The sequence below is a fragment of the Phyllostomus hastatus genome, unplaced genomic scaffold (assembly GCF_019186645.2).
Source record: "Phyllostomus hastatus isolate PE091 unplaced genomic scaffold, TTU_PhHast_1.1 phas_scaffold_555, whole genome shotgun sequence".
NCBI lineage: Eukaryota > Metazoa > Chordata > Mammalia > Chiroptera > Phyllostomidae > Phyllostomus > Phyllostomus hastatus.
The window spans coordinates 9353027-9379610 of NW_025334036.1; the positions used below are offsets into that span (position 1 = coordinate 9353027).

The 26584-nt window shown below is 56.8% G+C and overlaps 1 protein-coding gene across 7 annotated transcripts in view; it reads right to left on the reverse strand.

Moving 5' to 3' along the window:
• Positions 1–26584, reverse strand: part of LOC123809735 (protein FAM169B-like) — a 53114-nt gene that overhangs the window by 12957 nt on the left and 13573 nt on the right. For 2 of the 7 annotated variants that reach the window (XM_045825007.1, XM_045825006.1), the window contains exons 2-3: positions 4971–5101; positions 2065–2164 (exon numbers count right to left, since the gene is read on the reverse strand). In XM_045825007.1, coding sequence (XP_045680963.1) covers positions 2065–2164; positions 4971–5101 — 231 coding nt within the window. Of the gene's footprint in view, positions 1–2064; positions 2165–4970; positions 5102–11678; positions 11877–14777; positions 14817–17517; positions 17641–17731; positions 17861–26584 lie in introns of those variants that run through there. The other 5 variants (XM_045825005.1, XM_045825009.1, XM_045825008.1 and 2 more) reach the window with 5 other exon arrangements.

Consider the following 26584-nt stretch of genomic DNA (forward strand, 5'->3'; position numbering starts at 1 on the left):
CGACCCTGCGGGGCCTTTCTGGAACTCGTGCCCACACTGTGGCACCGGACGGGTGAAAAGCTTCACTCCCTGCCCCCTCACGGCGGTCTGCCCTCCACCGGGCAAGCCTCAACCCCGAGATGTTTCCCCTTGGCTCACAGGATTGTCAGAAGTTCCTGTGATGGATTCCACCAGCTTATCAATAATGAACTCGTACGTGGGGCTTATCAAACAGCCGTGATCCTTCTCACTGCCTTCTAACCACACACACACACACACACTCACACACACACCCCTCACAAGCATACCTGCCCCAGGAAACCTACAAAGAAACCAGCCACAGGGATCCCCTCCACCCTGAGACCACATGCAAAGCCACAAGGGGGATCCACGCAGCTTTGAAGCCACGTGCTTCAGGCCACCAGAGAGACATTTATACAGCGTGTCCACTTCCAAACGCCAGGTTCGAGGGCACGAGGTATGAGTAACACCTGAGGGGCTTTCTGGAAATCTCGCCGAAGCGCAGCTACACGACACGGCCCCCAGCAGTCTGGAAACCATTTGGACACTTTATTTAAAATGCTGTTCCATAAGGAAAGGGCCAGAGTGAGGCTTCCTGGAGCTTATGCATTCTGGACTGCACCACATTCTTGAAAACAACCGAGAAATGAAGCACCGACTTAATAGGAAACAGATTCACGAGAGTCGGCCATATGCTTACATTATGCAAACCCGCGGGAGACCTCTCACCAGAATGCGACGCAATGCCGAGAGAGGGCGGGGGGGGGGCGGGGGGCTGCTGACGTGTGGACGTTTTCCCAGAGCTGGCGGGGGACACCTCTGGGGCTTCCGACCAGGCGTTCCCTGGGGAGTTCCCGTGTGCCCACCCTGGGGGTGGGGTCCCAACATCAAGCCCACGCTGGAGGCCTGGGGCTACCACAGACCCTCCGCTCCTGGAGACCGAGGCCCAGAAGTGGACATCCAGCACCTTGACCGGCCACCCCTGGCCTCGGGGCCAGCACGCCCGCCACTCCCAGACCAGACGGCTAGCTACGCGCTTCCCAGGCTGGGCATGGACGACGAGGGAATAGCCCGCCCAACGGGAAGGCCGCCCGGGGCTGCGAGGTCGAGGCCGAGGTCGAGCAGGGCACTTGCGGAGTGCAAGCCCACACTGACCCGCCGGGGGACAGGGGTATGGCACAGTCCGGCGGGGCACCAGGTGGGGATGGGGGGTGGAGAGCTGAAGGGGGCCCCATGTGCAAATCGCAGTGGAAGACCTAAACCCCACCCTGTCACCAGATACATCATTTAAGGAGGGCTAGCTAATTATGGGTTGGTTTGGGTTGTGGGTTTTTTTTTTAATTTCTTATTAAAAAGGTCATAGCTGATCATTGTGGGGAATGTGTAAAATAGGGAAAGGTGTAACAAAGGTGAACTTTTCTAAATGGGATCGAATTTAAACTGGGACTCCCTCGAGGTCAGAGACGGGTGCCTGGGCCCCCGGGTACACCGGGCTCCAGGTGGACAGGTGGGCCAGAACCCTTCTCTCTCCCCACCTCCGCAGACCCGCGGAGCTGAAAGCAGTCACAGGTGGTCTCATCACCACGCAGAGGAAGGATAGGTGAGTCACCGCCAGAAACAAGCCCCACCCAGCCGTCACCTGCCACAAACCGTCTACCCCACACCGCTGCGTGGCCCTGGGCCAGTCACTTGACCCTCCTCTGTCCCAGCATGGGGGAGTGGCGGGTAAAAGTGGTCCCTGTGCTTCCCGGGGCTGTGGTGACACTCCAACCAAAGGACCCCCTGTGCAGGCAGCCCGTACACATGGCTAGCGACAACGGCTAACGCTGTCCTCACACGCAGGCCTGAACCCGTCCCTGCGGGCCAGGGGCTGTCCCCTGCCTGTGACCCAGAACAGAAACAGCGCACTGCGGGGGCTCCGGAAGCTGAAGCTCGGTCACTTCTGCTCGATGTCCTTCTAAGTCCCGCCTCGGCGCACAGCCCTCGTCTCCCAGGTGTTTGCTCCCATTCGCCGTCAACACTAGATCTGAAGCACGTGCTTTAAGCCCATCCTCATCTACCCACCTGTCTTGGTGTCCCGGGGACTGACCAAGGCCAAGATTTGGTGCTGAGGCTCGTCGCGATGCACCGAGCAAAAGCAAACGGAGGGCGCCTCGAGGGTGACCTGGAAGAGATAACGAGATCGCCATGTTGTTCTCTCCGGGCAGGAAGGGCATGGGAAGTCACGCCGTTGCTGGAGGGCCGCTGTCACACCGCGGGGGGCGTGACGGGATGCAGGCGACGTGAAATGGAAAACTCACCGGCCCTGAGCCGAGCGCCCTGGCGAAGGCGCTCTGCCGTCTCTCACCCGCCCGGCCCGCCTGCTCCTTCTCTGGCCCGCCTGCCCTCCACTCAGGTGGTGGTCCCACGCCCACTCTGGCTCTCCCTTCCTCGTGGGCCTCCGTCTAGGACAGCAGAGGGCCACGCCTGCCGCACCAGCCTCCACGGTCATCCCGAGGCCACTCCATGGACAGACAGGCCTGCGTGTCCAGCACAGCGACGCCACTCGGGCCGCCCACTGCCCCGGCACAGAGAGCCTCAGTGCGTGCTTCCGAGTGACGGGGGCAACGAGCAGCGTGCTCGGGGGTCTCTAACCACCCAACGCTGGGACTGTGCCAGGGAGCTTCTCTCCAGCGCCCACATCCCAAGCCCTCTCTCTGACCATCAAACCCACAGCTTCTCCCGGCTCCTGGGGCAAAGGGTCGGCACATTCCAGGGCAGAGGCTGACTTGAAGACCAGGGAGGGTACAGGAGAACGAGAAAAGGATGTGTGGGCCGAGTGAGGAAGGCGGGGTGCTGGTGAAAGTTAACGGCAGGCCCCGCGGTTGCAGGGAGCTGTCTCTTCACACGTGCCGAGGCCTGCAAGCATCCCCGTGTCCCCCACTCCCCCCACCCCCTGCCGTCTTCAAGGCCCCCCCAGGGAAGCGTCCCCAGCCGGCCCTCCTGCAGCCGCAGTGACGTGAGGCCGGCACACCCAGCAGATGGCGCTCACGAGGCCGTCACGAACCACGTGGACACAGCACCGTGCGGACAGGAGACAGCCGTGCTGCAGACGGCCTGGTGCTCAGAAAGCTCACGCAGAAACAGGAGCCGGAGGGAGACACGTCAGCGTGTGGACAGCGGTCGGCTGTGGGTGAATTCCTTTTTTCTGGCCTCGGCCACCGTTCCCGAATTGTTTACAATGAGCGTAACGCCTACGCGACCAGAAAAGTCGGGGAGTGGGACTGCCTTTTAAACGGGACAGGACCGCTGCGAGACTGAAGGCAGAGTCGATGAGGAAAAGAAGAGACGTTCAGGGAGACCAGCGTGGTGCGCCGTGAGACCGCCGTTCTTTGGGTTTGGGAAAATCTCTCTGGATTCACCAAGAAAAGTTAACTCTGCTGAAAGCCAAAAGGAGGGCCAACAGCATCCCAGTGTGGACCCTTTCAGCCTGGCGAGGGGCAGGAAATCACCACCACTTCCTAACTAACGGAGGCCGCCCCAGGCCTGCTAGGAAACCAAGTAATTATCTTCATCAAACATTCTTGAGAAGAGGGGAAGAGATATACGGTCATTCCAGCATTTCTAGCACATGAAAAAGACTTAATTTTGGTAACTGTCATATTTTGTTACATTTTTGCTAATAACACCAAAATTATTCACACACTGGGCATACGCTATTTTAGGTTTTTAAAAAGTAATGTAACCCAAAAAGAAGTGTGAAATAAAAGGTGGTCCCTGGCTGGCGTAGCTCAGTGGATTGAGCGCGGGCTGCGAACCAAAGCGTCATAGGTTCGATTCCCAGTCAGGGCACATGTCTGGGTTGCAGGACACAGCCCCCAGCAACCGCACATTGATGTTTCTCTCTCTCTTTCTCCCTCCCTTCCCTCTCTAAAAATAAATAAGATCTTTAAAAAAAAGTGGTCGAAACCTCACCCCTAAGTCCTGCAGGGCATTTTTCACCACAAGTCTCAGGTCACCTAGCATTTCCCACACTCCCTCCAAGCAGCAGCACCCCCTGCCAATACCCCTAAGGGTAAGCCCAGGCCAGGACCACAGGCTTGCTTTCCTTTCTGCTTCAGCCGCCACTAGGGGGCGCTAAGAGCGTGCGTGGACAGTGGCCTCCTCTGCAGAGGAACCCAAACACTCGTGGGAGCCGGACTCCCAGTTGATCGCAAATCTCAAGGAAGCCACACTACGCAAACTGCGCAGATCACTGTGTTAATTCACTCTGGAACAGCTCCGGCACAGGGACACGAAACCCTCTCCTCCCCAGCCACCTTCGCTGCCCAGAGAGCAACAACTTCTGGGCTGAATAAACTCTCACGTGCACAACAGAAGAAAAACCTTGTCTCTTTCAACAAACCAGCCTCCAATCTGGGAGAAAGGTGCCTGACTCAGGTGCAGCCCCAGACTCACAAATGCAGTCTTGTTTCGGTGCTAAACGGCGTGATGGCTGCCACTCATCCCAACTAGTGTAAATCATTCCAATCACGAAATTCTAGAACTGGGTCAAACCTTAGAAGTCAGAGGCCGACCAATGCCCTTGTTTTACAAACGGGGAAACTGAGGCCCAGCCAGGCATTATATACAGTATCTCAATTGATTCTCATAACCGCAGCATGAAGACAGCTTTGTCACTGCCCCAGCTGTAGAGATCAGAACACCAAAACCAGAGAGGTTAAGACACTGGCTCAAGACCACACAGCCCGGAAGTGACAGACGGGGGCTTCACCACAGGCTGCGTGGCTCACTGCCCGGCAGACCCGGGCTCCCCTGCCAGACGCCAGAGTCCCGGTCCAGGATTCCTTCTGCTCCTCCAGGTGGAATCGGTACAGTATTCACTGCAGAAGGTTCCTCCCTTGAAGCTGGAATAATCTTTCATTAACATCTTACTTCCGAACAAGTCAGATTTCTCCCAGCTCTCCAGCAACGAGGAGGAGCAGACATACCTGCTCCCCTGTGGGGAGGGAGAAGACCTCTGCCGCGGGCCGCATCCCTGCGCTGAGCGCGGTGTAGTACGCCAGGGCGGCTTCCCGGCACCCGTCGGGGTCATCTTCCAGAATGTCCACCGGGTAACCGCCTGCGGGGGGACAGAGAGGGCAAGATGTGCTATCAGTGTGACTCTCTTGTTAAAGGGAAAGTCACTTATTTCTCGATTTTTTTAAAGCATCCAAAAGGACGCTTGCTGTAAAAATTATGTTCACCTATTTTTTTTCTAATGAGGAAGAGAGAAGCAGAGCAGCAGCAGGCAGCAAAGGAAAACAAAAGACTTTCCTGGTGGCAGGACGGGCACCAGCCCCAAGGAGGTGGGAGGCTGCACTCGGACCCTCCAGTTGGCTGCAGGAACCTCCTTTCCACACCCAGACCAGCAGGGGGCTTCCCTCAGGGCCAGCCGCAGTGGCCACGCCCCTGGACAGGAGCTGGTCAGAGCCGTGGTGACTCCGACAAGGTCAAGCTGGGGATGGGATGGACCAGCTCGCGTGCACGTGCAGGCGGCTCAGACCTGCCACTTCTCCTCCAATGGGGCTGCTTTTTGTCAGAGTTTACGTGTCCAAGTGAGTGCGACTTGTAACACGACGCACGTAAACTTGCAGCGTCTCTCCCTCGTCGCCACGCTTTTGGAGGCAAGTCGTATCCTGACATAATCACGTAAGCTGACAGCATCCAGTTCGGCTGGGCAGTGGCAGTTGGTTTTAAATCCCGAGAGGCCAGCTGGCCTCTGGCGGGCACACTCCCCAGTGGGAGGGGCCTCTGTCGCCCCCTCCCCTTCGTGGACCCTGTGTGGGATTCAACTCGGGGTCTCCTGTGGGTGGAGGAGGCTGCTGGAGCGGCCGTCTCCCCCCTTCCTCCGCCCAGGCCCTCCTTTCCGCCCTGTCCCCTCTCCACACACACATTCAAGGAATCCCCGGCTCCCCATCACTGCAATGAGTCAAGACGCCCCAGCACTAGTCAGCCATGATCAGGCACAAGCCAAACCCCACGGCTTCCCGAGCGGGTGGACTGAGCCTGCGGGCCTGCCCGCATGGCCTCTCTCCTACCAGCCGTCCCGAGGCTCCCAGTTCAGGGCCTCAGGGGCTCCCGTGGTCTCTGCACGTGCCCTGCCTCCCGACCACCCCATCACAGGGACAGTGCAGCTGGCCTCCCTGCGCCCCGGCGCCCGCCCAGTCGGCAGTCGCGCCCACGTCCAGGTGAGGACACCAGGCCTGGAGAGGAGGGTGCGGGGCCAGGCGGTGGCAACGGTCCGGGTGCGTGTGGCCAGGAGAAAGGCAGAGGGTGTGTTTGCTGCTTGCACACCACGGTCATGTCCCCCTGGTTCTGCTGCGGGGCTGTGAAGTGCCCTCAGAGAACCTAGTGGGCGGTATCCTGAGGGCACCCGAGCCGCTGCAGGCTCCACTGCCTGACCCCGCACCAGAGAGGGGTCCCGAGGGGCTCTTTACCCAGGAAGTCCAGCAGAACTGATCCTGACGGTGGGGTGGCATGGGCCTGCCCCTGGGCAGCAGCACCCCAAGGACCAATGGACTCTCCCTCCAGGCAAAGGACTCCTGAATATCTCCATGCCCCCACAGCACCCACGTTCAGGTCCCCTTTGAAGTCTGGAAGCGAGGCACAGCCCCCTGAACCCCCACACAGGACCTGCTGCACCCCACGCAGCTTGAGGGCCAAGGGGAGGCCCAGACTCTCAGCCTTTTATTAGTGCTCTTCCTTCCGGGGAAGTTCCCTGACCAGAGAAGCTCCGCGGCTTCCCTCTGACACAGAACATGCCTGGGTCAGCGCTCTGCAAACCGGGCCAGAGCGAACAGCAGCGGGAAAGGTCAGGGAGAGAGGGGGCATCTGATGCCAGCCGGAGAGGGGGCCCCTGCCCTTGGGGGAGAAGGGCCCCCCAACACCGAGAGAAGGAAGACCCCTCCCCAACCCTAAGGAACACACACATACACACACGACCCTCCCCGCATGCCAAGGAAGAAGGAAGCCCCTCACCCACCCCCCCAGGCCACAGGGGCCCGCCTGGGCAGTGCGGAGGGGCCTGAGGAAGTGAAGAAGTCAGGGTGCCGTACGCACAGCACATGCTGGAGGCCGAGGCAGGGCTGCCCCCTCTAGCTGTGGTGCTGATGGAGGGCAGACCCGGGCGGGGGCTTCCAGATGTGGAGTGCTAACCAGCTCTGAGGGCTTGGCCTGAACAGGAAATACTTCTCCCAAGCTGAAAGCATGTAATCTTTTCAGTCCAGTGTAAAATGCTTTTATGAAAAAAAAAGGCCCACGGTTGACATGATAATTCACTGCAGGCTGTAAAGAAATGGAAAGCCCCAAACGAACCCCAACTTCAAGGATTCATTGTAAGCGTATGTCGGCTGTAGTCACCCAAGAAACAAAAGCATTCTTCCAGGAAAAAAAATACTTCCATCGTTCCAGATCTTTGTACCAAAGCTTGAGCTCCCAGAGTTGCTTGAAAGGCATGCCACTCCCCCAAGCCAGACCTGGATACCCCCGCCGAGGACCGGCCAGCCACTGCTGAGGGAGCCACTGCTGGGGAGGCGGGCAGGGCCTGGATGCTTTCCCGGCATCCAGCGGTCCTCCCTATGTAAACAGCAACACCAGTCAATGAGACCCTCACAGGGGTCAGAGCCCTGCACTGAACCATTGAGGAAGTACCGCTTGCAGAGTATTCTCTCCTAAGAGCACTTCACTGCAAAGATTAGGGAATCCTCTCATGGCAGCAATATGTGGTTTTTCTCACAGACAAAACATAATAAAGGCATTTGAAATTTCACTCTGCCCACTCTTAGAACTTGACCGGAGGGCTCTACCTGCTGCTGGTAACTGCGTGACATTGTGTCCCTGGAAAAGCTGGCTGGAATCACATGATCTTTTCAGTAACGGGGACTGTCATTCTAAAGCTGCAAAAAGGACAATTCTTGCTGATGAAGGCATGTGAAAAAATTCAAGGGTGCAAAATTATAAAACGGCGTTCAGCTTTTCTTTTTAAAATCGTAAAGAGTAGCTATTGCTCGTGCAAAATGTTTTCTTTTTTGCTTTTATTTTTACAGAAGCGGTGTGTTTTTCCCTTCGGAAATTAATTTTCCTCTAAGAGGAACTTCTTGTAAGAAGGATCCTCGATGGAGAAGAAACCTGCGGCAGGGGGTGTGGTGCCTGACTCGGGGCCCCGTGGGGAGCAGGGAGGCTGGCGTCTCCACGGGGAGAGGAGACCACGGTGGTGACAGCAGGGCTCGAGAAGTCTTGGAGGGGAGCTGAGCCCCGAAGCCCCGCAGGCCAGGACGCAGGGTGGGGCCTGTGGGGAGGAGACTCCCAGAGCCTTCAGCACGGGAGGCCAGAAAGCTGAGCACCACCTTTAACTGAAAGCAGGGCTGCACTTACTTCTTGGACCAGGGCTGGTGCGCGTAGTGGGAAATACCCGGATACCCACAGCTGGGGAGGCAGGGCCTGGCTCGCACTCAGGACCACCGAACCCAAGGTCTATGTGCCTTTCCCTGGTACTTCCCCCACCTTAGGCCAGCGTTCCCGTGAGGGTGCCCTGAGGAAGCTGAGCCCCACAAGCCGTGCAGGGGAGGGGCCTTGGGGGGCTCGGAGCTTGCTGCTGTTGGGGGCAGGGGGCGCGCTCAGAGGCTGTGGGCAGTCAGGACGTTCACAAATGCTGCAGCAGTGGGATTTGCTTAGCTCCACGTCTATGTCCCAAACTTACTTAGCTGGGGACCCCTTGCTCCCAGACCCCGACTGGCAGAGGACAACACACACACCTTAGAGGGGAGGGCTCTGCAATCCTGCCGGGGCAGGAGGACCCCCACGGCCACACCGACAGCAAACCCGCCGGGGCCCAGATGGCGGGGGGGGGGGGCAGGTGTCAGCAGAGCGGCCCACCACGCGGAGAGGCAGAGAACAGAAGGTGAAGCAAAGACACGCTGGGCTATTTTCGTTGATTTTTGAAGAGCATCTGATTGCCAAAACGTTCTCAGCGAAGAATTGAAAAAAAGAAAAAAAAAGTTGGAAAGCGGAACGCAGAATGTGTTAGAATGTTTCGAGCAGAGGAGCACAGCCGTCAGGGGCCAGGCAGCCCGGGGGCTGCAGGGGGTGGTGGGAGGGTTTGTGCCGCTGACTGACAGGCGGCCTTTTGCTCCGTTGCCACATACTTTGTATTGGCCAATTTGCAGCTTGCCGCTGCCTTGGCGGGGACCAAACCCCTTGGCCCAGATCTGAGGTGGAGAAACAGGCAGATGACTCTCGGTGCCACCCACACAGAAGCGTATGTAACCCTAACTGCTTCCGATACGAAGGTCTCCGGCGGGTCTTCCCATAGGCGAGGGACGCAAAGATGAAACCATCTTTCCCCCCGAATCATGCAAAAGGGTAGGAGGTGGGACCAAAACACGCTGTTCCTTGCGGGTGCAAAGAGGTGCCACCCTTGGGGACGACTGGGGGGCCCTCTTTGGAGAAAACACATTCTCAGACATCTGTTTCCGTGATAAACGGTGACAGAAGACCGGCGCTTACTGACAAAAGGTAGGAAGGCCAGGACTTCTCGCCCCTGACCTTGAGCCACTCCGTCCCATGTGGCCAGCATTACGGGGCCCTATTAGTCAGCCCTTCACTAGGACAGAAGAGGGCTCTGGCGCGTGCTCAGGAACTGGGAAAGCCTGACCCTGTGTCCTGAGCTTCACTGACCAAGAGCTCGTAAAACACCAAGCCCTGGCATCGGCAACACTGGCACGTAGGGAGGCCCAGCGCGGGTGGGAAAGCTGTGGGGGACCGACTGTCCAGGATGGAGCAGTGTTGGGAACTGCCCTGCCTGGTTTCAGGAGCTGTCACCACCCCCCCATGGCTAAGGCTGAGTGAGCGACCTTTGGACCAGAAGCCACTAAGGAGACAAAGTTTATCTCCCTAGCAGGGGTGCTGACTCTGCCTCTTTTACTTCACCCTCCCTGGCCAATGCTTGATTGGTTAGCCAATGATGGGTAAGATTCCTCAAGGGAGGGACGACCTAAGACAGGCACAATCATGGGGAGCCCCAGGGAAGGACTTGGGGGGCTATAGCAAAATGGGGTCATGGACCCTCGCCCCTCAGCTTTGACATAGCCTGAGTCCTCATTCTGTCTTCGAGAAGTCTCCTAATCTCTTGGCTGCCTTCCTTCCCCTGCCTGACTTAAGCCTGAAACAATGCCAGAGGTGGGTGCAACCCTGTGCTGGAAATCGGGGGCTCCCTGGGTGATCAGACCTAAGAATGTGTAAAATCCTGTGGAACTTGCTTTGTTTAGAATGCTCTCAATGAAATAAGGGTCCAAGCAAGAAGTGAGTCTGTTCCTCAAAGTTTTACGGCTCTTCACCTCTCTGACCCTGACTCAATGTAGGCCCTCAGAGTTCTTTGTATGCTATCTATTGTTTGATCCTTACTGCCTGACAATGATTAATGAGCTTTACCTGTATTCCTGTGCAAATTAAACCCAGTAAAAGCCCACTGAAGAAAAGGCTCTTGGCCCTTCTCCTTTGAGAAATCGGCCACCTTTCCTCCCCAAGCAGATCATGTCTTGGTAGACTTATTCTAATCTGTGGTGGTGGCGGGAAGGGGAGCAGGGAGTAGGAGGGAAGAGGGGAGGGGGTGCCTGCGGGTGGAGCCCTGCCCCCACAAAGTGGGGCCCCACCCACACAGCACACTACAGAGAAGGGAAAATCGCTCCTCACCTCTGTGCTCCCGCCCACTAGTCACGGAGTCTGGGCTCTCAGCACTACCCTACCTCTGGGCTTATTCTTGAACTTCCTACACGTGGACCTGGAAGTCCCCTCCCTGCCCGTCCGTCCATCTGCTGCACTGTGAACAGTAACAGCCCAGAGGAAGAGGAGGAAGACATGGGCTTCTACCTGGCCGCCCAAGTACGGAGGGGGGTGAAAGCAGACTAGTCCCCAGTCTCCATGCCCACTTCTAGACTGTCTCTGAGCGTACATAAAAAAACTGCCATGAAGCCCTGGCTGGCATAGCTCAGTGGATTGAGCACGGGCTGTGAACCAAAGTGTCGCAGGTTTGATTCACAGTCAGGGTACATGCTTGTGTTCCAGGCCATGATCCCCAGCAACCGCACATTGATGTTTCTCTCTCTCTCTATCTCCCTCCCTTCCCTCTCTAAAAAATAAATAAATAAAATCTAAAAAAAATACCTGCCATGAGATGGTCGGCACGCACCACGGAATGAGATGCACGAACACCGCACACGTTGGACTTACCCGACACGGAAGACACAGATATTACATATGTTCAAGACATTTAAAAACAGGGAATTTAAAGGGCCAAGATTTTTTCAGCTGCCCACCAAGGTTCTGGGGGAAAGAAAGCAGATCTTCTAGAAATGAGCATCTTAAACAGCCAGTGAACTGAGACATCTACGTGAGGAAATTACCCGGCATGCAGCACAGAGAAACCAAACAGGCAGGAAACATGTGGGCGGGTTAGGAGGCCCGGAGAGCAGAGTGACGAGGGCCAGTGACAATGTAACTGAAGTGCCAGCAGGAGAAAAAGATAATAACAAAGAGCCAGGATTTGAAGACATACAAACTGATTTTCTTTTTCAGAATTCATGAAAGACATCTATCTACCCTCAGATTCTGGAATCCCAATCAACCCCAAAGCAAGAAAAAGAAAAAGAAAAAAATCTCACCTGAACTCGCTGTGGTCAGACTGCAAAGCAACAAACAGAGACAGGTGACCGTCAAAGCAGCCGGAAGGGACACCGGACCCTCCGGCCATGCACACCGCCAGCTGCCTCCCCGCCAGCAACCTCGGACGCTGCAGGCGATGCCGGGACGGGTTTCAGGCACAAAGGACAACGCTTTCACTCGACACCTTGCGGAAGTGACTTCCAAGAAGGGGAGTGAAATAGGAAAATGTTTAGGAGAACAGAACCTGCGTGAGCTGACTGCCAGCAGCATATCCTCACTCTATTTCTAACGGGTGTGGATCGGGACGAAAGAAAATGACCTCGAGAAAAAGAGCAGTAGGAAAGGCTGCAAGGAAGCTAGGACCCATGGGCAAAGGGCAAGCCAGTGCTGACCGCCAAAGCAGAGACAGCCCATGTGAGGGGACAGCAGTGTCGTAACAGACTGAGGGGCTGGGTGACACGGAACGGTGGAGGGGTCATTCAGAGTGAGAGCAGTTCAGGCTCTGATAGGACTCCAGAAAAAGTGTAGAACTGATGATTGTCCGAAGTAATCGGAGTGAATACGCATATGACGACTTCTAAGTGAGCCCCTAAAAGAACAGAGACGCAGATATTAAATTTCAAAACAGGACAGAGAGAGAGAAATATTCAATTCGGGCAAGAATGGGGGGAATCTCAATTGAAAAGACGGCAAAGAAATGAAAACAAGATGTTGTGTGTTGAATTAAATGCATCTTTAATTGTTATTCATTTAACTTCATTTTGTTTCAGTGTTTAATGGTTATGATTAAAAACATACTCGTCAACAAATGACTAGACGAGGTTTTTGGCAGGACAGATTTTGTTTTAGTGGTGTTTTCGCCCCATGTATTTTTTAAGGTTTTAATAATGCTTATTCAATATTCATGTGTTGTGAAAAAATAAATAGGCAACCTTTCCTTCTACATAACTTATTTCTTTCTACCATGTTCCGACAGCCCCAGTGTGGGAGGCATGTGTGCCTTATGGAAGCCACTTACTGGGAGACATGAAGGTCAAGGTGGACAATTCCCGGGGCGTCCGGCCCTCCTGCCCACCCACAGCGCACTGAGGGGCAGCGCCTGGAACCCCGGGCCAGTGTGAGGGGAAGGCTTCTGCAAAGGTGGGGTCTCCACGGCACGTTGGCGGGGGGGGGGGGTGCTGCTCAAGCACTTACCACTCAATGAGACATTCAAGGACTCTGATTAGGGCTTATTTCAATGAAATGCAAGGAAACGAACATGGCTTTCTCTCTGCGTTAGTGGAATTTGCAAGTAGTGGTTAGAGACTCGGTTTCCAAGAAATACACATTTATCTTCATTTCTGCAAGGCAGGGAAACCCCTCGGTCTAGGAGGCGTGGGGCCCCGGGAGCCCCCAGCACACGCAGGGACAGAAGCCCCAGGGCCCTCCCTCCCCGAGCCCAGCCCTGGGCCCTGGCTGAGCTGCTGGGCTCTGAAGGAGCAGAGGCATCAGAGGGAGTCTGGGCCTGGCCGGGCTGCAGGCTGGAGGCGGAGCGGGCACCCAGGGCGCTGCCAGCCCGGGAGTGTGAGAAGGCTCCGGGGGGCCAGCGAAGGGGGCAGAAAGATGCGCCTGCATTTCAGTATAGAAATGTACTGCCTCTGGAGTCACACCTGCTGTGTGTCCCACCCCACCAAGCCTGCCTTGGAACCGAAACCCCGCGGCAGAGGAGGGGCGCACGAAAGCAGGGCCTCTGCAAACCACTGCAGAATAAGCGTCATCCTAAGACCCCAGGCCCTCACCAGCTGCTGACAGTCACCGAACTGCAGCTGCCGCCCCGCCACCAGGAACCCTGACCTTAACGTCTCGTGACACAGGGCAGGAGGGGCACCTGCCAGCCAATGGGACGGGATGTCTCCCTGAAATTGGTTTCTAAGCCGCACCACACAGCCGAAAACACAACTAGTTTTCTAGAACCCTCTGTTTGGAACGTCCCCGGGCCGAGCTACAAACAGGAACGTCATCAGACCAACAGGGAGCCAGCTGCTGCCGGTCACCAGACTAGGGTTTCAAAGGTCAGAAAGACAACGCCTCCGTGCCCACTGCCCTCCCACCCCCGGCCGGAGCCCCGGCCGCCCGGTCATTCACTCGGTCCCGCCCGCAGGAGGTCGGGAGCCAGCCATGCCTGGCCGGCCTCGGGCGGCAGAGATCCCCGCCTGACGCAGGCGTGACGCAGCCCCTGGGGTCTACAGGTCAGAGAGACCGGAGCCCATCCGTGGCATGGGGTGCCATTGCAGGGCAAGGAATCACCGTCTGCAGAACAGGGGCACGCAAACCCCCCGGGGCCACCAGGAGGGCCCACTCAGGACCCAGCCCTCCCGGAAAAGTGGGGTCCCTGGAAAGACAGTCTGGGGGAAACGTGGACCAGGGGCACCCCAGGGGTGGCAGGCAACTCGCATCACCCCACATCCTGATGCACCCAACCTGCAGAAGGATCCCCCCAGTGATCTGTCCTGTAGCCAGGGACCCCCATGAGGGGCTGCAGTCTGGGGTTAGAAATAACCAGCAAGAAGTTCATGGTCACGTGGACTCTGCAGCCGGCCTCGTCCTTCCCCTTCCCCCCTGACGAGGGAGCGGAGTCTCTCCGAAGGCCACAGAGCACTCAGCGACCGCGCCAAGAGCCCCGAGGCCAGCCCCGCCCCGCCTGTTGCCCCAGGGAGGCCCTGTCCCCCCCCCCGGGAACGGAGGCCCCCACCCCTGCCAAGCCCGCGTTCCTCTGCGGGGGCGCACCCGCACAGATTGGAGTGGAGGAGACCCCACATGGCTGATGAGTATTTGACATCTTTGAAGTTTCATGTCAACGCACTGTCTTCTCTGAGGAACTGGCTCATGCATCACTTCCCCGCTGAGCCTCCAGTTTTGGGGGGCTGGAGGGGAGGGCCGCACTTCGAACCCCCCGTGCCAGGTCCCTCCCTGTGGGGAATCAGACTGCCCCCCCGCGTTTGAATCCCAGTGCTGCCACCCACCAGCGAGGAGACCTCAGGGACGTTACTTCTTCTCTGAGCCGCGGCCTCTTCCCCAGTAAAACGGGGTAACAGCAGTACCCCAGTACCCCCACTTACTATCCATGACGGGGTCGGCGCAGGGGGCGCCGGCCCAGGCCTCGGCATGACACCTGGCACGCAGCCAGCGCGCCTCAGGGCGAGGTCCCCGAAAGGGCTTCCAGTCTCTCAGAAGCGCAAGGGAAACGCTGCCTGCCTCACTGACACCACGGCTCCACGCTCGGCCTCCTCCCTCTCCTCCTCCTCCTCCTCCTCGTACTGTCGGGAAGGAGCAGCGGCGCCCACCCAGCTGCGGGGCGTGACACGCCGACCCCCGCCCCTCCTCCTGGGCCGGCCCAGGTCTGCCCCTGCGGGCCTGCCTACGGCTTCGCTTCTTTCTGGTTTCCCATCCTTCACGCCCCCTCAAACCGGGGTGTCGGAACCCCTCTCTGGGCCCTCAGTTCCTGGCCTGCCATCGCCCAGGGGACAAGCTGCACGGCTCTCCCCCACCCCCCCAGCTGCAAGGATCCCCACCCGAGTGCAGGGCCTCCGCCCCTCCGGAGTCCAGAGTCCGCTCCTTCAGCGATGCCACCTCCGTCCCCGTGCCCCTGCCCCAAGCTCCAAGTCGTCCTGGCTTCTCCTCCCTGCTTGGAGCTTTCCCGTCTACAAGCTCCGCTTTGTCCCCGGCGCAACCTGCCCAGCCCCTGGCTCCCCTAAATTGGAACCCCGCACCGGCTCCCCAGACGGAGATTATAAAATAGACAATTCTCACAAACAAACTGAAATTCTATGTGTACACAGAAGGGGTCGGGGACAAACAAATGGCCTTCTCTGTGTCTGCTCTGAACTTCAAGCTGGGCCAGGAGGCAGCTCTGACGAACGCAGGGTCGCATTTATCCTCACGAGGCAGCGTACGTCCTTGTTTTACAGGTGAGGGAAGTTCAAGGTGAAGGATGAGGGGAGTAACAGGATCAGGCTGTGTCTAGCTGTCGTTGCCCTTCCCACTATACTCCAAGCTGACACGACAGCGACAGGCAGCCTGGCGGAGCCTAGGGTCTTCAGCACCAAGGGAACTGCGCACACACACGCGTGCGTGCACACACACACACACACACACACACACAGAGGCTCAGGGCTGGGGAGGGGAGAGGACCTGTGTGGTCCTGAGGCACGCCTCCAATTATTATTAGGGGTGCTCCCAAAGCCCCCTGGGGTAGCAGCCCCCCACTGGACAGACCAATCAGACACACCAAGGTCAAATGGCCTCATGTAAACAGAGAACACATCTCCACAGAGGGCTCACAGGCCCTCTCCCCACATTTCGTGCTAGGGAACGTGGGAACTGGACGCGGCCTTGTCTGAAAGCAGGATTCTCAGCGTAAGGCTTCCTTGTGAAAGGAAAAGGGTTTCTCCCGCCCAGAGGGCTGGCTCCAGCCGCTTCTGGGCTTCTGGAAATGGGCTGTCAGAGCCCGGGCAACCGCTCAGCGACGCGAAACCCTGGTCCATGAGGGCCCGGTGCACGTGGAAACGATTCAGGGGTGACGGCTGTGTGTCATCCGGGCCATCGGCGACCGAGCAGGCCACAGCAAACGCCGAGATCGGGACAGGAAGACCCTTGAAGCGCTCAGGCCAACCACACTTTTCAGAAGGTGGAGTTGACGGTTGTTCTTCCTGTCGGAAGGGGGTGGGCCTGGGGGACCCCACACAGCTCCATGCCGTGGGTGGGAGGAGCTCCGACTTGAGGGGCTGTCCACCCAGGTGCGGACGGGCTGAGCATTGAAACGTATGACAGAGCGTGTGTGGTGGCCCCAAGGCACACCTTGAAAGACTATTGGGGGTGCTCCCAAAGCCCCCCTCCCCCACCTCCAAGTCCTTAAGTGGGCAAAATCTCCATGTCGGGCACAAAGAAAACTCCATCAAAGAGTAAGTCGATTTCCTCTCGCCCCAGTTCTCGCGCAAACTGGTAACTGCACTCGCCACCCGCAGCCAGGCCGGCCAACGGTTCAGAAAGGACCATGTAAAAAATTCAGAAAGGAAAGAACACCGTCACCTCCGAAAGCAGAGGCAAAAACCCTCTGTCACTCTCCAGACAGGTGAGAACTCCCATGAGGAGTGTAACCAATCCATCCGAGTGGCTGGTGGTCGCCTTCCCGCCTTAACTCGCTTGCCGTCGAGGGAAAACCGCTCCACGTCACAGCTCTCACACGCAGGTCGCAGAAGCAAGGACAGTAAGTGCTCACGTAAGGTCCTGAGTAGTTCTAGGACTTCTCGCAGAACTCGTGTCGTGAAACCAGTTTGGCCCCAGAATAGCTGAGATGGGCAAGAGTTAGGTGTCTAACTCTTGGGTCTCATTAAATTAAAACCACATTGTTTCTAACCAAGGACCAGACAGCTGCACAGTCGGCCCCACTTCAGGATGGCGATGCAAACACTCCCTCCTGGGCGGGACTTTCAGAAAAACCTCTGCAAGCTGTTTCACATGCTTTATCTCCCCCAGAAAGAGCGGCGCATGGCCCCACTGCAGCCAGGAGGCAGCCTGCTCCAGGTGGTGCCCAGAAACCCAGAGTCCACTCCCCGCGGCCCCCGCTTCCTGGGGCAAAGCTGGCCGCCCCCAAGGGGGCGGGAGGGGCGCCTGTGGGACCCCCAGCTGCGCCGACCCGTGTCACAGACAAGACTACCAAGGCATGGAGGTCGCCAAAGCCCGGTCAGCCTGCCCTGACATGACACCGGGTGGCCCCAGGGGCAGCTGGAGAGTCGGGGTCCGCTCGTCCCAGTGGGGAGCGCCAGAGCCCCACCAGCTCCGCACGCGTCCCCCGCCCACCTTTCCCTGGAGGCGACAGGTGTTCGGATCTCGGAGCTCTGGCGCCAACTCAGGGAAAGTTTCCCTGGCCGCGGTGCTGTTTACGGTCTTGTTTTGCAGCACCGGAGCCCAGAGCGATCCGGCCGCCCAGCCATTGAAACCCGACACGCGGGGAGGGGCCTCCGGGCCGACGGCAGCGGGCGAGCTCCGCGGGGCTGCCCGCGGCTCCCCTTACCTGAGGCTCCGCGGGCTGCCCCAGCCTCCATGCTCCGGTCCAGCTTCCGTTCTGCTCCGGTCCCTGTGGCAACGCGCCGCCCCGCAGGCAGACTCCACCTGCGCGGCTCCACCTCCGCCCGCAGGCCGCGCCGGCTGCGTCCCCGGGGGCTGCCCCGCTCCTCCTTGAGGCTGCCGGTTCCGACCCCCCGGGGCTGCCCCGACCCCTCCCACCCGTCCCCTTCACTCTTGTCCCCGACGGGGGAGCTGACACTACACCGGCCTCATCCTTAGCGACCCCGGGCTCCCAAACAGTTTGCAAAGCGCGTTCGCCACTTCCAAGGAGTATTTAATTCCCCTCAATCCTTTGGAATAGGAAACTGTGGGTGCCCCCACCCCTCGCCACAGCCTTTACTGGGCACACCCTCAGCACGCCCCCGCCCACCTCCTTCTGATCCTACGGACACAAGAGGTTCGCATTATCCCTTTTCGAAAATTTGCGCAGCTGAGAAGCGCCAGGCGCCCGCGACAAAGGGCGTCCAGGAACATTCACCGCCCACTCCGCAGTCGCCGCCGTTTCCCCCGACGACTGTAACGCTGCCGCTGTTGCCGGTAACCAATTCTTTCAGGGGTTCCATCTTCCAGCTTTCGCTCGCTTGAAATAGTGAAAGTCGGCTCCTGGCCCGTGTTTCTCCAGCACGCCTTGGCCCCATTCAAGGTGCTTCTCCCAGGGGAGGAGGGGAGCAGGGCGGGGTTTTAGAGCCTGCGGCCTTGGACCCCGAGGCCTGTGGCCGGTCCTGGGGTGCCTCCCCTCTTTGGATGGCTGCTCTGAAGTTTGGGGGACTGGTCCCCTCTCGGGCACCCTGAGCCCTCTGGGCCTCTGTCCCTGATTGGGCCTGGCCCCCACTGGCCTGCCTCATCTCTCCACTCCAGCAACTAGTCGCTGGGGGTTTTCGGGGTACGAGGGGAGCCTCCCACCTGAGGAAGGCTTGGGCAGCCCCCCACACTGACAAGCGGCTCGGGACCTGCTTCCCTGCACGCAGCTGCGGCATGCACTCACTGCAGCCCAGCGCTAGCTGTTTCCCATCCCAGGGTTACCTCCTGGGAGTCTGAGGGGTCACTTTCTACAGTGAGGAAGACACAGGGCAACCTGGGCCACAGCACTCAGGACACCTAACTCCTCCGTTCACGGCACCCTCGTTCGGTATGTACTTACTAGGCTCCACCATGCGCCCTGAAGAAAGTGGGGATGCTAAGCACCTGGGGAGGGGGGTCAGCAAAGACGGCAGCAAGTGCAAAGGCCCTGAGGCACGGACTGGTCTGTTTTGGCTCCTCCCCCTCGGTCAGGCCCCACCATCCTGGGCCTTCCTTCAGCTCCTGGCCCAGAGAGAGGAAGGGTTCTTAACTTCCTCTTTAAAACCTGCTTCTCCAAGGCCTTGTTACTTTTTGAAAACGTTTTTGTGTTGCTTTAACAGTACTCCCATCGTACCTGAATAGGTGTTCCTCCAGGGAGAAAAAATTTTTTTAATTATGGAATGAAAAGTCCCCTGCTTCTCCTTCAACCCTTCCTCTTCCCATTCCTGATTTCTGGGGTTTCTGCCTTGGTTGGGCGGGCTGACACCACCTCCAAATGAGAAAATAAACTCTTCTACACTTGCTCCCAATGTTTTCTGACCTTTAGACTGGAATTTGAATCCAAGCATAATTTTTTTATGTATGCGATGTCAGAAATCGGCCTAACGCTGGCCAGGCGTTCCCACACCAGTAAGTGCCATGCTCCTCTGAATGACTTCCTGTGTCCTCCATGAAGTTCCCCTATGTGTCACAGCTTCACTACTTCTACAGCAAGGTCACACTATTTTAACTGCCACGGCTTCATCAGGTGCTTGGGTGTTGGGGGAGACAGGTCCTTCTTATCAAATATTGGAACCTGCTGGGTGAGGATACTGAGGTTTGACGGAAATAGCATACTGTCTTGAATGTTAATTTGCATATGAACACCTTTACAGTGTTGACTCTTCCCACAGAAGCAAATGAGCACACCCAGGCTTATCCCAGCCTCGTATGGGTTTTTTAGCCTCTTATAAATAAATCTAACATTTCTTTTGCTAAGTTTATTCCTATATTTCTGATATTAGCTGTCCATCGTGAATGGGCTGTTTCTCTTCCCCAGTTGCATTGTCTAGCTGGTTGTTACTGACACATGAGAAAACCACTGGCTTTGGTCTACGCCAGTCTCACATGCAGCCAGCTGCAGGAGAGCCAAATCGTATTTAAAGTAGATTATCACCGATTTTCTAAGTGCACTGTCAAACTGCCTGAAAACACATTACTGGATTTCCAGACTTCCCTCAAGCCCACTGGGCCACGTAGCACGCACTTCTGACACTAAAATGGCTCCTGACTCCTCAAGAACGCAAGGACAATATCACCCACACGTGTATCCTGGGAAGCGTCTTTCCATACGGTCTCCCTCTCTCCCCGGGAGGCCTCACGCCCTGGGCTGCGTCCTCACCTGGCCCCACGCATCTGTGCAGGAACTTCCTCAAGGCTGAGCACACAACTGTCGTAGCCACCCCCCAGGGAGTTGTGAAATTAGAAAGAGAAATCCAGTGTTTAGACAACAGGGCTAGCAAGCTCCTGGGTTTTAGTAAGTTACCAAATTCCTATGGCAACAGTTGTTAGTTCTCCGGCAAGGAGATGTGGCCCTTTAAAAAAAAAAAAAAGGACAAGGCTCAGCAAAAAGTCGTTGAAAAAATATAAGACGGGAGAAAAATGTAGGCAAACCTTTCTCCCATAAACCCCAAGGAAAAATATTACCTTATGATGTACCCTAGAAAAGCACCCGAAATTTTTAAATACCAATTTTCAAGCTTTTTATTCCCAATTCCCAGGTAAAGTTTTTTTTCTAAAATCTGGAATCTTCTATACCAGTTTCCCAGGGAATGTGGAAGAGAATTCCAACATTGTCACCTGGTCTCTAATGTACCAATTGTTGTAGGACAGTTTTCAATGGTTGTTTTAGAATGTTATGAAAATCTCAAATTTTTACATTTTAAATAAGTACATGCTAAAAGCATCTGAGAGCTATGCTTTGTGAGAAAGATTAAAAACATGATTCTAGGGTGTCTTAAGTCTCCAAAAAGATGGACTCACAGCGCCAGGGTCCTCTCTCACCTGGGGGCTGGCGCCGAATCTTACCTAGGACAACTGCAGACACATCCACGGGGCGGGGGGGGGGGGGATCTGTCCACTGATCTCTGCCCCCAGTGAGCTCACGCCAGACTAGTCAAAATCACACCCACAACAGTTCGGAAAACAAAAATGCCTACCACATTTTTTCAGAATGCTCTAATCTCACACTGGGCAAATCTAATGAAAAAAGGCAGAATAATGGGGTTTTGGATGGAATATTCAGAATCCTGCAATCCTCGCTTTGACTTTAATTATAATCTGTTATTCATTCAGCTGAACATTTGTTCCTAGGTACCAAAAGGTCGCTTTGGCACTGAAGGGGAGGAAGAAACTTTCCTCAACATTGGTCTAATACATCAAACACACGAGGCAGATTAGCAGGAGAAAATGACCGAATTTCATGACATACACATGCATGGGAACCCCGTCCACAGGAGAGAGCCAGAGAGGCATAAGCACAGCAAGGCAAAAATGAGGTGTGTTTGGCACTCTGAGCTGGGGATCACTGCAGGACAGTGAGGAAAGCAGATGTTCAGGAATCAGAAGTTTGCCCTGCCTTTCAGATAAGCCTAAAAAGATAGTCTCTGATTGCGGGTAAGGCCCCTCATTTAAACTCTTCCAGGTAGATAAGAGAGGGCGCAAGAGTTTATCTTGCGCCTGCAGGGCCTCAGCTGGCTTCCGCTCCCAACAACTGATGCACCACGGAGGCACATGTTGGGGTGCCTCCTTCTGAGCCCCAACGCCACAGAGCCAGGTCCTGTTTCCCATAGGGGAACAACTGTATTCCGGTGCAGGCTTTGGCGACCTGCAGCCCGCAGCCTGTATCGGCGCAGCCTGCGAGCTACGAATAGTATTTACATTTGTAAACAGTTGGGGAAAAAAATCAGAAGCATTGAAAAGAAAAAGATTTTGGGACGAGTGGCCACACGAAATTCGAAATTCTGTGCCCATAAAGACCCAGAATTAAGGACTGGAATGAAGCCCCGCCCTTCATATGCATATTCAGCAAGGCGACTCTCACACCGCTCAGTAGAGTGGAGTTGTGGCAAGAGAACACGTGGCCCAGAAAGCCTAGAGTATTTTCCCGCCCTGCCCTTGGGGAATCGTGTGCCGCCACCGTGGGAGGGGTAAGCTGAAAGGGCACGGGGAGGGAAGGGAGGTGAGTCTGCCAGGCTGCCTTGGTGGAGGGACACTCTGGAGTATCTGTCACCGCTGTGACAAGAGGCACCGCGGCCTGAGTTCTGTGTTTCATGGTGATGAGGGGCAGGCCTGCAAGCAGCAACGTTCCACGCAGAGGTGCGATCATTATCGTCTTCATTTATTGGTTTGCAACCGCCCATGCTGCTCGCTGATCCGCCTGTTCCCTGCCTCCCAGGGGATCCTGTCCAGTGTCATTAAATCTCACCCCTGCGCCACACACCACGTGTGTGGTGGCCAGAGGGCTGTTTGCGTCGGGGACAATGCACAGACCCTTTACTCCTTTTTCTTGCGTCAGCAGAAGTCGCAACTTGCCCGTGAGAAATTTCAAACAATTCCTACAAAGTTTTGTGTTTGGTTCACAGCATGAAACATGTTAGGTCCGGGGACGTCACCGGCACCGGCTGTCCCTGGTGGGACCACATGGGTGCTGCTGCTTGCTTCCTGGGTCACGGCAGGGGGCTGCACCTCGCCCTTTGAGTCCCTGGGGCAAATGAGATGACAAGTATTTTCCTCGAGGGAGATGCTCTTGTAAGGAAGATTACTGTGCTTGTTGCTCAATAAAACATCTCTGCTTAGTTGCCTTTTTCATTCTCAGGCTTACTGTAGTTCATCGGCCTAAAGGCCACGTCTGACATCAGCGATTGTTAGAGACCATTCGCTTTCACAACAGAAAAAGAAACCAAAGCGCAGATGTCAGACCTGTGAATCCGCACTTCTCCGAATTGTTTCCACTGCAGAGGGTGAGAGTGTGTGTGTTCTTTTCCCATGTGGGGATGAATACAGTCGTGCACACGTTACTGTAGCTGAGGAAAGACGTATCGTCTCTCTCATGTTCTGTTTTGTTAACTGCAAAATTAGAGGAAACTTTTAGGACTTAAGAAAATAAGTGAATTACGGGGAACTGAAAACAGTAGTAGGGCACACTCCAGTCCGCATTAAGTAAGAATGGGCCAAGTCAAACTTTGGAGAAAATAAGTAACAATTGCAGCTTCACGACTGGGAAGCAGCGTCAGTAAAAGCAGGAAGTCTCAGCGCCCGAGGAGTCTGTTTTCCCGGGGCATGGCAAGTCACCGTTAGGAAATGCGACGTACCATACCCACACCTCACTAGTTAGTGCTGTTATCCGGTCTGACCCGAGAGGCCACCAACTTTACAAACGTGGGCATTCCCAGTGGCCTGGTCCCGCTTACAGCTGTGACAGCGGGCACAGAACTCAGAGAGCTGTGTGCGCGGCATGAACTTGGAGAGCCGTCCTTCGTTAGAAGGGGGCTGAGATACCTTCCACGAACAATGCCAGAGGGGGCAGGAGAAACTGGGTAATGCTTTCCAACTGGAATTTCGGTATTGACGACGTCGATCTCAAAATCAGGTCAAGTGCAAATGAGTGCTCTGCACCCTCCTGCAAAACAAGGTGGCCCCAGCTCCTCGGAGGACTGGCGAGGGCCACTGGGGACGAACGCCACTTCCCACCTGTTCTCTGCGAGCAAGCCTGCAACCTCCGCCAGGGACCAATTAAAAGGAACGGCCAGTGGTTCGGCGTCCCAGGAAGGCCTCAGGTGGGGTCTAGCCCTTGGCAGGGATCCCAGTGTCGAGGGGGGGACTTTTTCACCAGGGGGCCAATTAAGGAGGTGGAACCACGGGGCCGCACCCTCTCACACACAGGCTCTGTGCACCTGGGGAAGCGAGAAAGTGCCGGAGCCGCTCTGTGGCTTCCCCAACCACACCCAGATGGGGAGGGAGAGAGGTGTATTTTGCAAGTCATATTAATCAGCTTTTTCAAAAAGTGTTTTTAGCTTTTAAAAAAAGGGTGCTTTTTTTTAAAGTATATTCTGAAAGGTCAAGATAGTGCCTACCGTGGCTGCTTCTTTGGCAGAGGAGCAAGCCCCAGAGGGAGCCCTTTCCCTGGAGTCTGACACGACCAAAGGCAGGAGGACCGCCCCTGAGGCAGGCGGGGTGCTGAGAGGAAGCAGGGGCACTGACAGTCAGTGGCACTTGTCTTTGGCCAAGTACGGAGGAAGCCCTTTCCGCAGGCAGGGTGTGGGTGAGGAGCTCACAGCCTGACAAGCCTGCCTGGGGCTGGGGTCTGAGCCCGGAACCCCAGAGAACCCCACCCACAGAGGGGGTGCTGGGACCACGCCCACTCCACAGAGGGGGCCCACGGGGGCACAGGCAGGCTGACTGGCCCCAGGACCTTCTGCCTAGTGGGGGAGGGCGGGGTGCAGCCAACACTTTCGACCGTAAGGCATCACCTGTAGCTTGGTTTTGGTTCCTTTTTCTTTCTTCCTTTCTTTCAAACATATTTTGCAGAATCAGTTTCGAGGGCAACCAAATTTCACCAAGTCACAACGACTACACACAAGGACTCTGGGGAAGGTGTGGAGGGAGACTGGTTACTCACGAGGGGAAACCTACCCAAGCAACTCACAGGGTTGCCCGCCGTCCCGGGGAGCCCGGAACCGGACGGTCTCAGGACATTTCCGCACCCTAATCCCAGAAACCCCTCCACTCCGGGCAGAGCAGGCCAGAGAGTCGCCGAACCCATGTTCCCATCCGAGTGAGCAGCCAACCCACCCAGACCCAAGTGGCCAGAAAGTCCCAGATGGCGCTCCACCCCCGACCTGTCACCCACAGCCTCCTGGTCCTGGCTCCTTTTCAGGCGCATGGGCTTACCACCCTCCCCTGACCCACGTCTTCAGCCTTTAGGAGCCCCAGCGCGCTGCGGGAACCCGGGGGCTAGATGAGGCTGGGCACCGTCCCCCTAGGAGCCCAGGGCCTGTGCCCCCGTGGGAGGGCCCCTGGCGTGTGCAGACTGCACCATAGCCGCCTGACCTTGATGGGCCCCTGCCCAGCCGAGTGGCGGTGACCACTAAGGCTGGCTTCCTGCTCTGCCATTCGCTGCTGCTGTTGGCCTGGCCCCGGAAAGCGAGGCTGCCTGGCTCTGGGCACGAACAGTCTGCTCGTGGGGAAAACAGGTAAGGGGGGAGGGCGGGGGCAAGTGACGGTGCCAGGAGTTCCAGAAGGGGGAGCTCACTCCCCCAGCTGCGCCCTGGTCAAGATGATCAGGGATGGAGAGGCCTCGCTGCTTCTGGCCAGTCCTTCACTCTAAAGACCTGCTGAGTGGCATGTATGTAAGTGCCCCCACGCGGCCCAAGCTCGGACACTGGCCTGCAGCCCATCAGGGGCGAGGCCGAGGCTGACATCTGATGTCGCTGAGTCCGGGCTCAGTGGGCCCACGCGGCAGCAACCGGGGTGCAGTTTCTCAGCAAGAAAGGAGGAGCTGGGGTCCCAGGAAGGACAGGACCTCGTAAGGCTGGGACAGTCCGTGTACAGGGACCACCCCCAAAGGCGCACACCCCCACCCCCAGACTGGAGGGAGAGCTTCGGGCCACTCAGAGAACCCAGAGGCACCCCTGAGAGCCACCCAAAAGAGGAATCCAAAAGGCCACCTGGGGAGGAATGGCAGCCACCCAGTCTGGCCTGTCACCAGCACACCCCAAGTCCAGCCCAGCCAGCCCAAGTCATTGTCACAGCTGGGGCCCGGGGCGGGGGGGGGCTTGCTCTCTTTACGAAGCCCTTTACGTCTACTTAGACACCCTGGGCGTACTTTAAATTTGTGGCGTTGTGCTGGACGAGGGCACCGTAGGAGAGACCTAGGTCCTTCCGTGTGCAGTGAAGTGAAAACCGACCTATCTCAACATCTTCAGACTACAGTCAGACTCCTCGGAACCTGAGAAAAAGAACGTTCTCTTGAAAACCTTTCCTCTCCCTTGCTGTCACTGTGGTATATTCTGGGGATGGGGATTGAGTGGCCCAAGTTACCCTTGAATTCCGAAGGCAACTGCACCCCTGCAAACGGATGCTCATCACCAGTGACATATGAACCCTGACGCGCCCCAGGGACCCCGGCCCGTCCGGCCAGCTTGCGTTGGCTGGGGAACGTGACGCGGCTCGCTGAAGTGCCTCATAACCAGCCCTGGTTTGGCGATACCCACTGGCTTCCCGAGGGTGGCCCGCCTTCATTAACCATGCCGGGAGCTGCCAGGGGCGGTCTTTCCGTGTAATTGGATTGGCTCCGTGTGTGACCCTGGCTGAGACAACTGGCATGGGGACAGGTGACGGGAAAACAAGGGCTCTGACAGACCGCCCAAGATCCAGGCGTTGTTCTGGCCGGCTGGCAGCAGCAGGCACAGGGGGCACTGGGGGAGCCCGCGCCCCTCCGCTGGGCCTGTCTCCAGGCCAAGGGAAGGTTTCTCCAGCCCTCTCGCAAGTCCTCCTCCGGGGCCTGCCAAGGTTCAAATACAAGGCTTGACCTTGCAGCACAAGGGCCTCAGGCCCTCATCTGCCCGGTCGTCTTTCCTGACTTCAAACAGACACGCAATGACCCAAGCGGGACCCTGAAGCAGGGCGTCATCCATGTGTGTGCGCTGCTGCGTCCTGTTAGTGTTCCCGCCATCGTCCCAGGAGGCACCTGCTTCCTCAG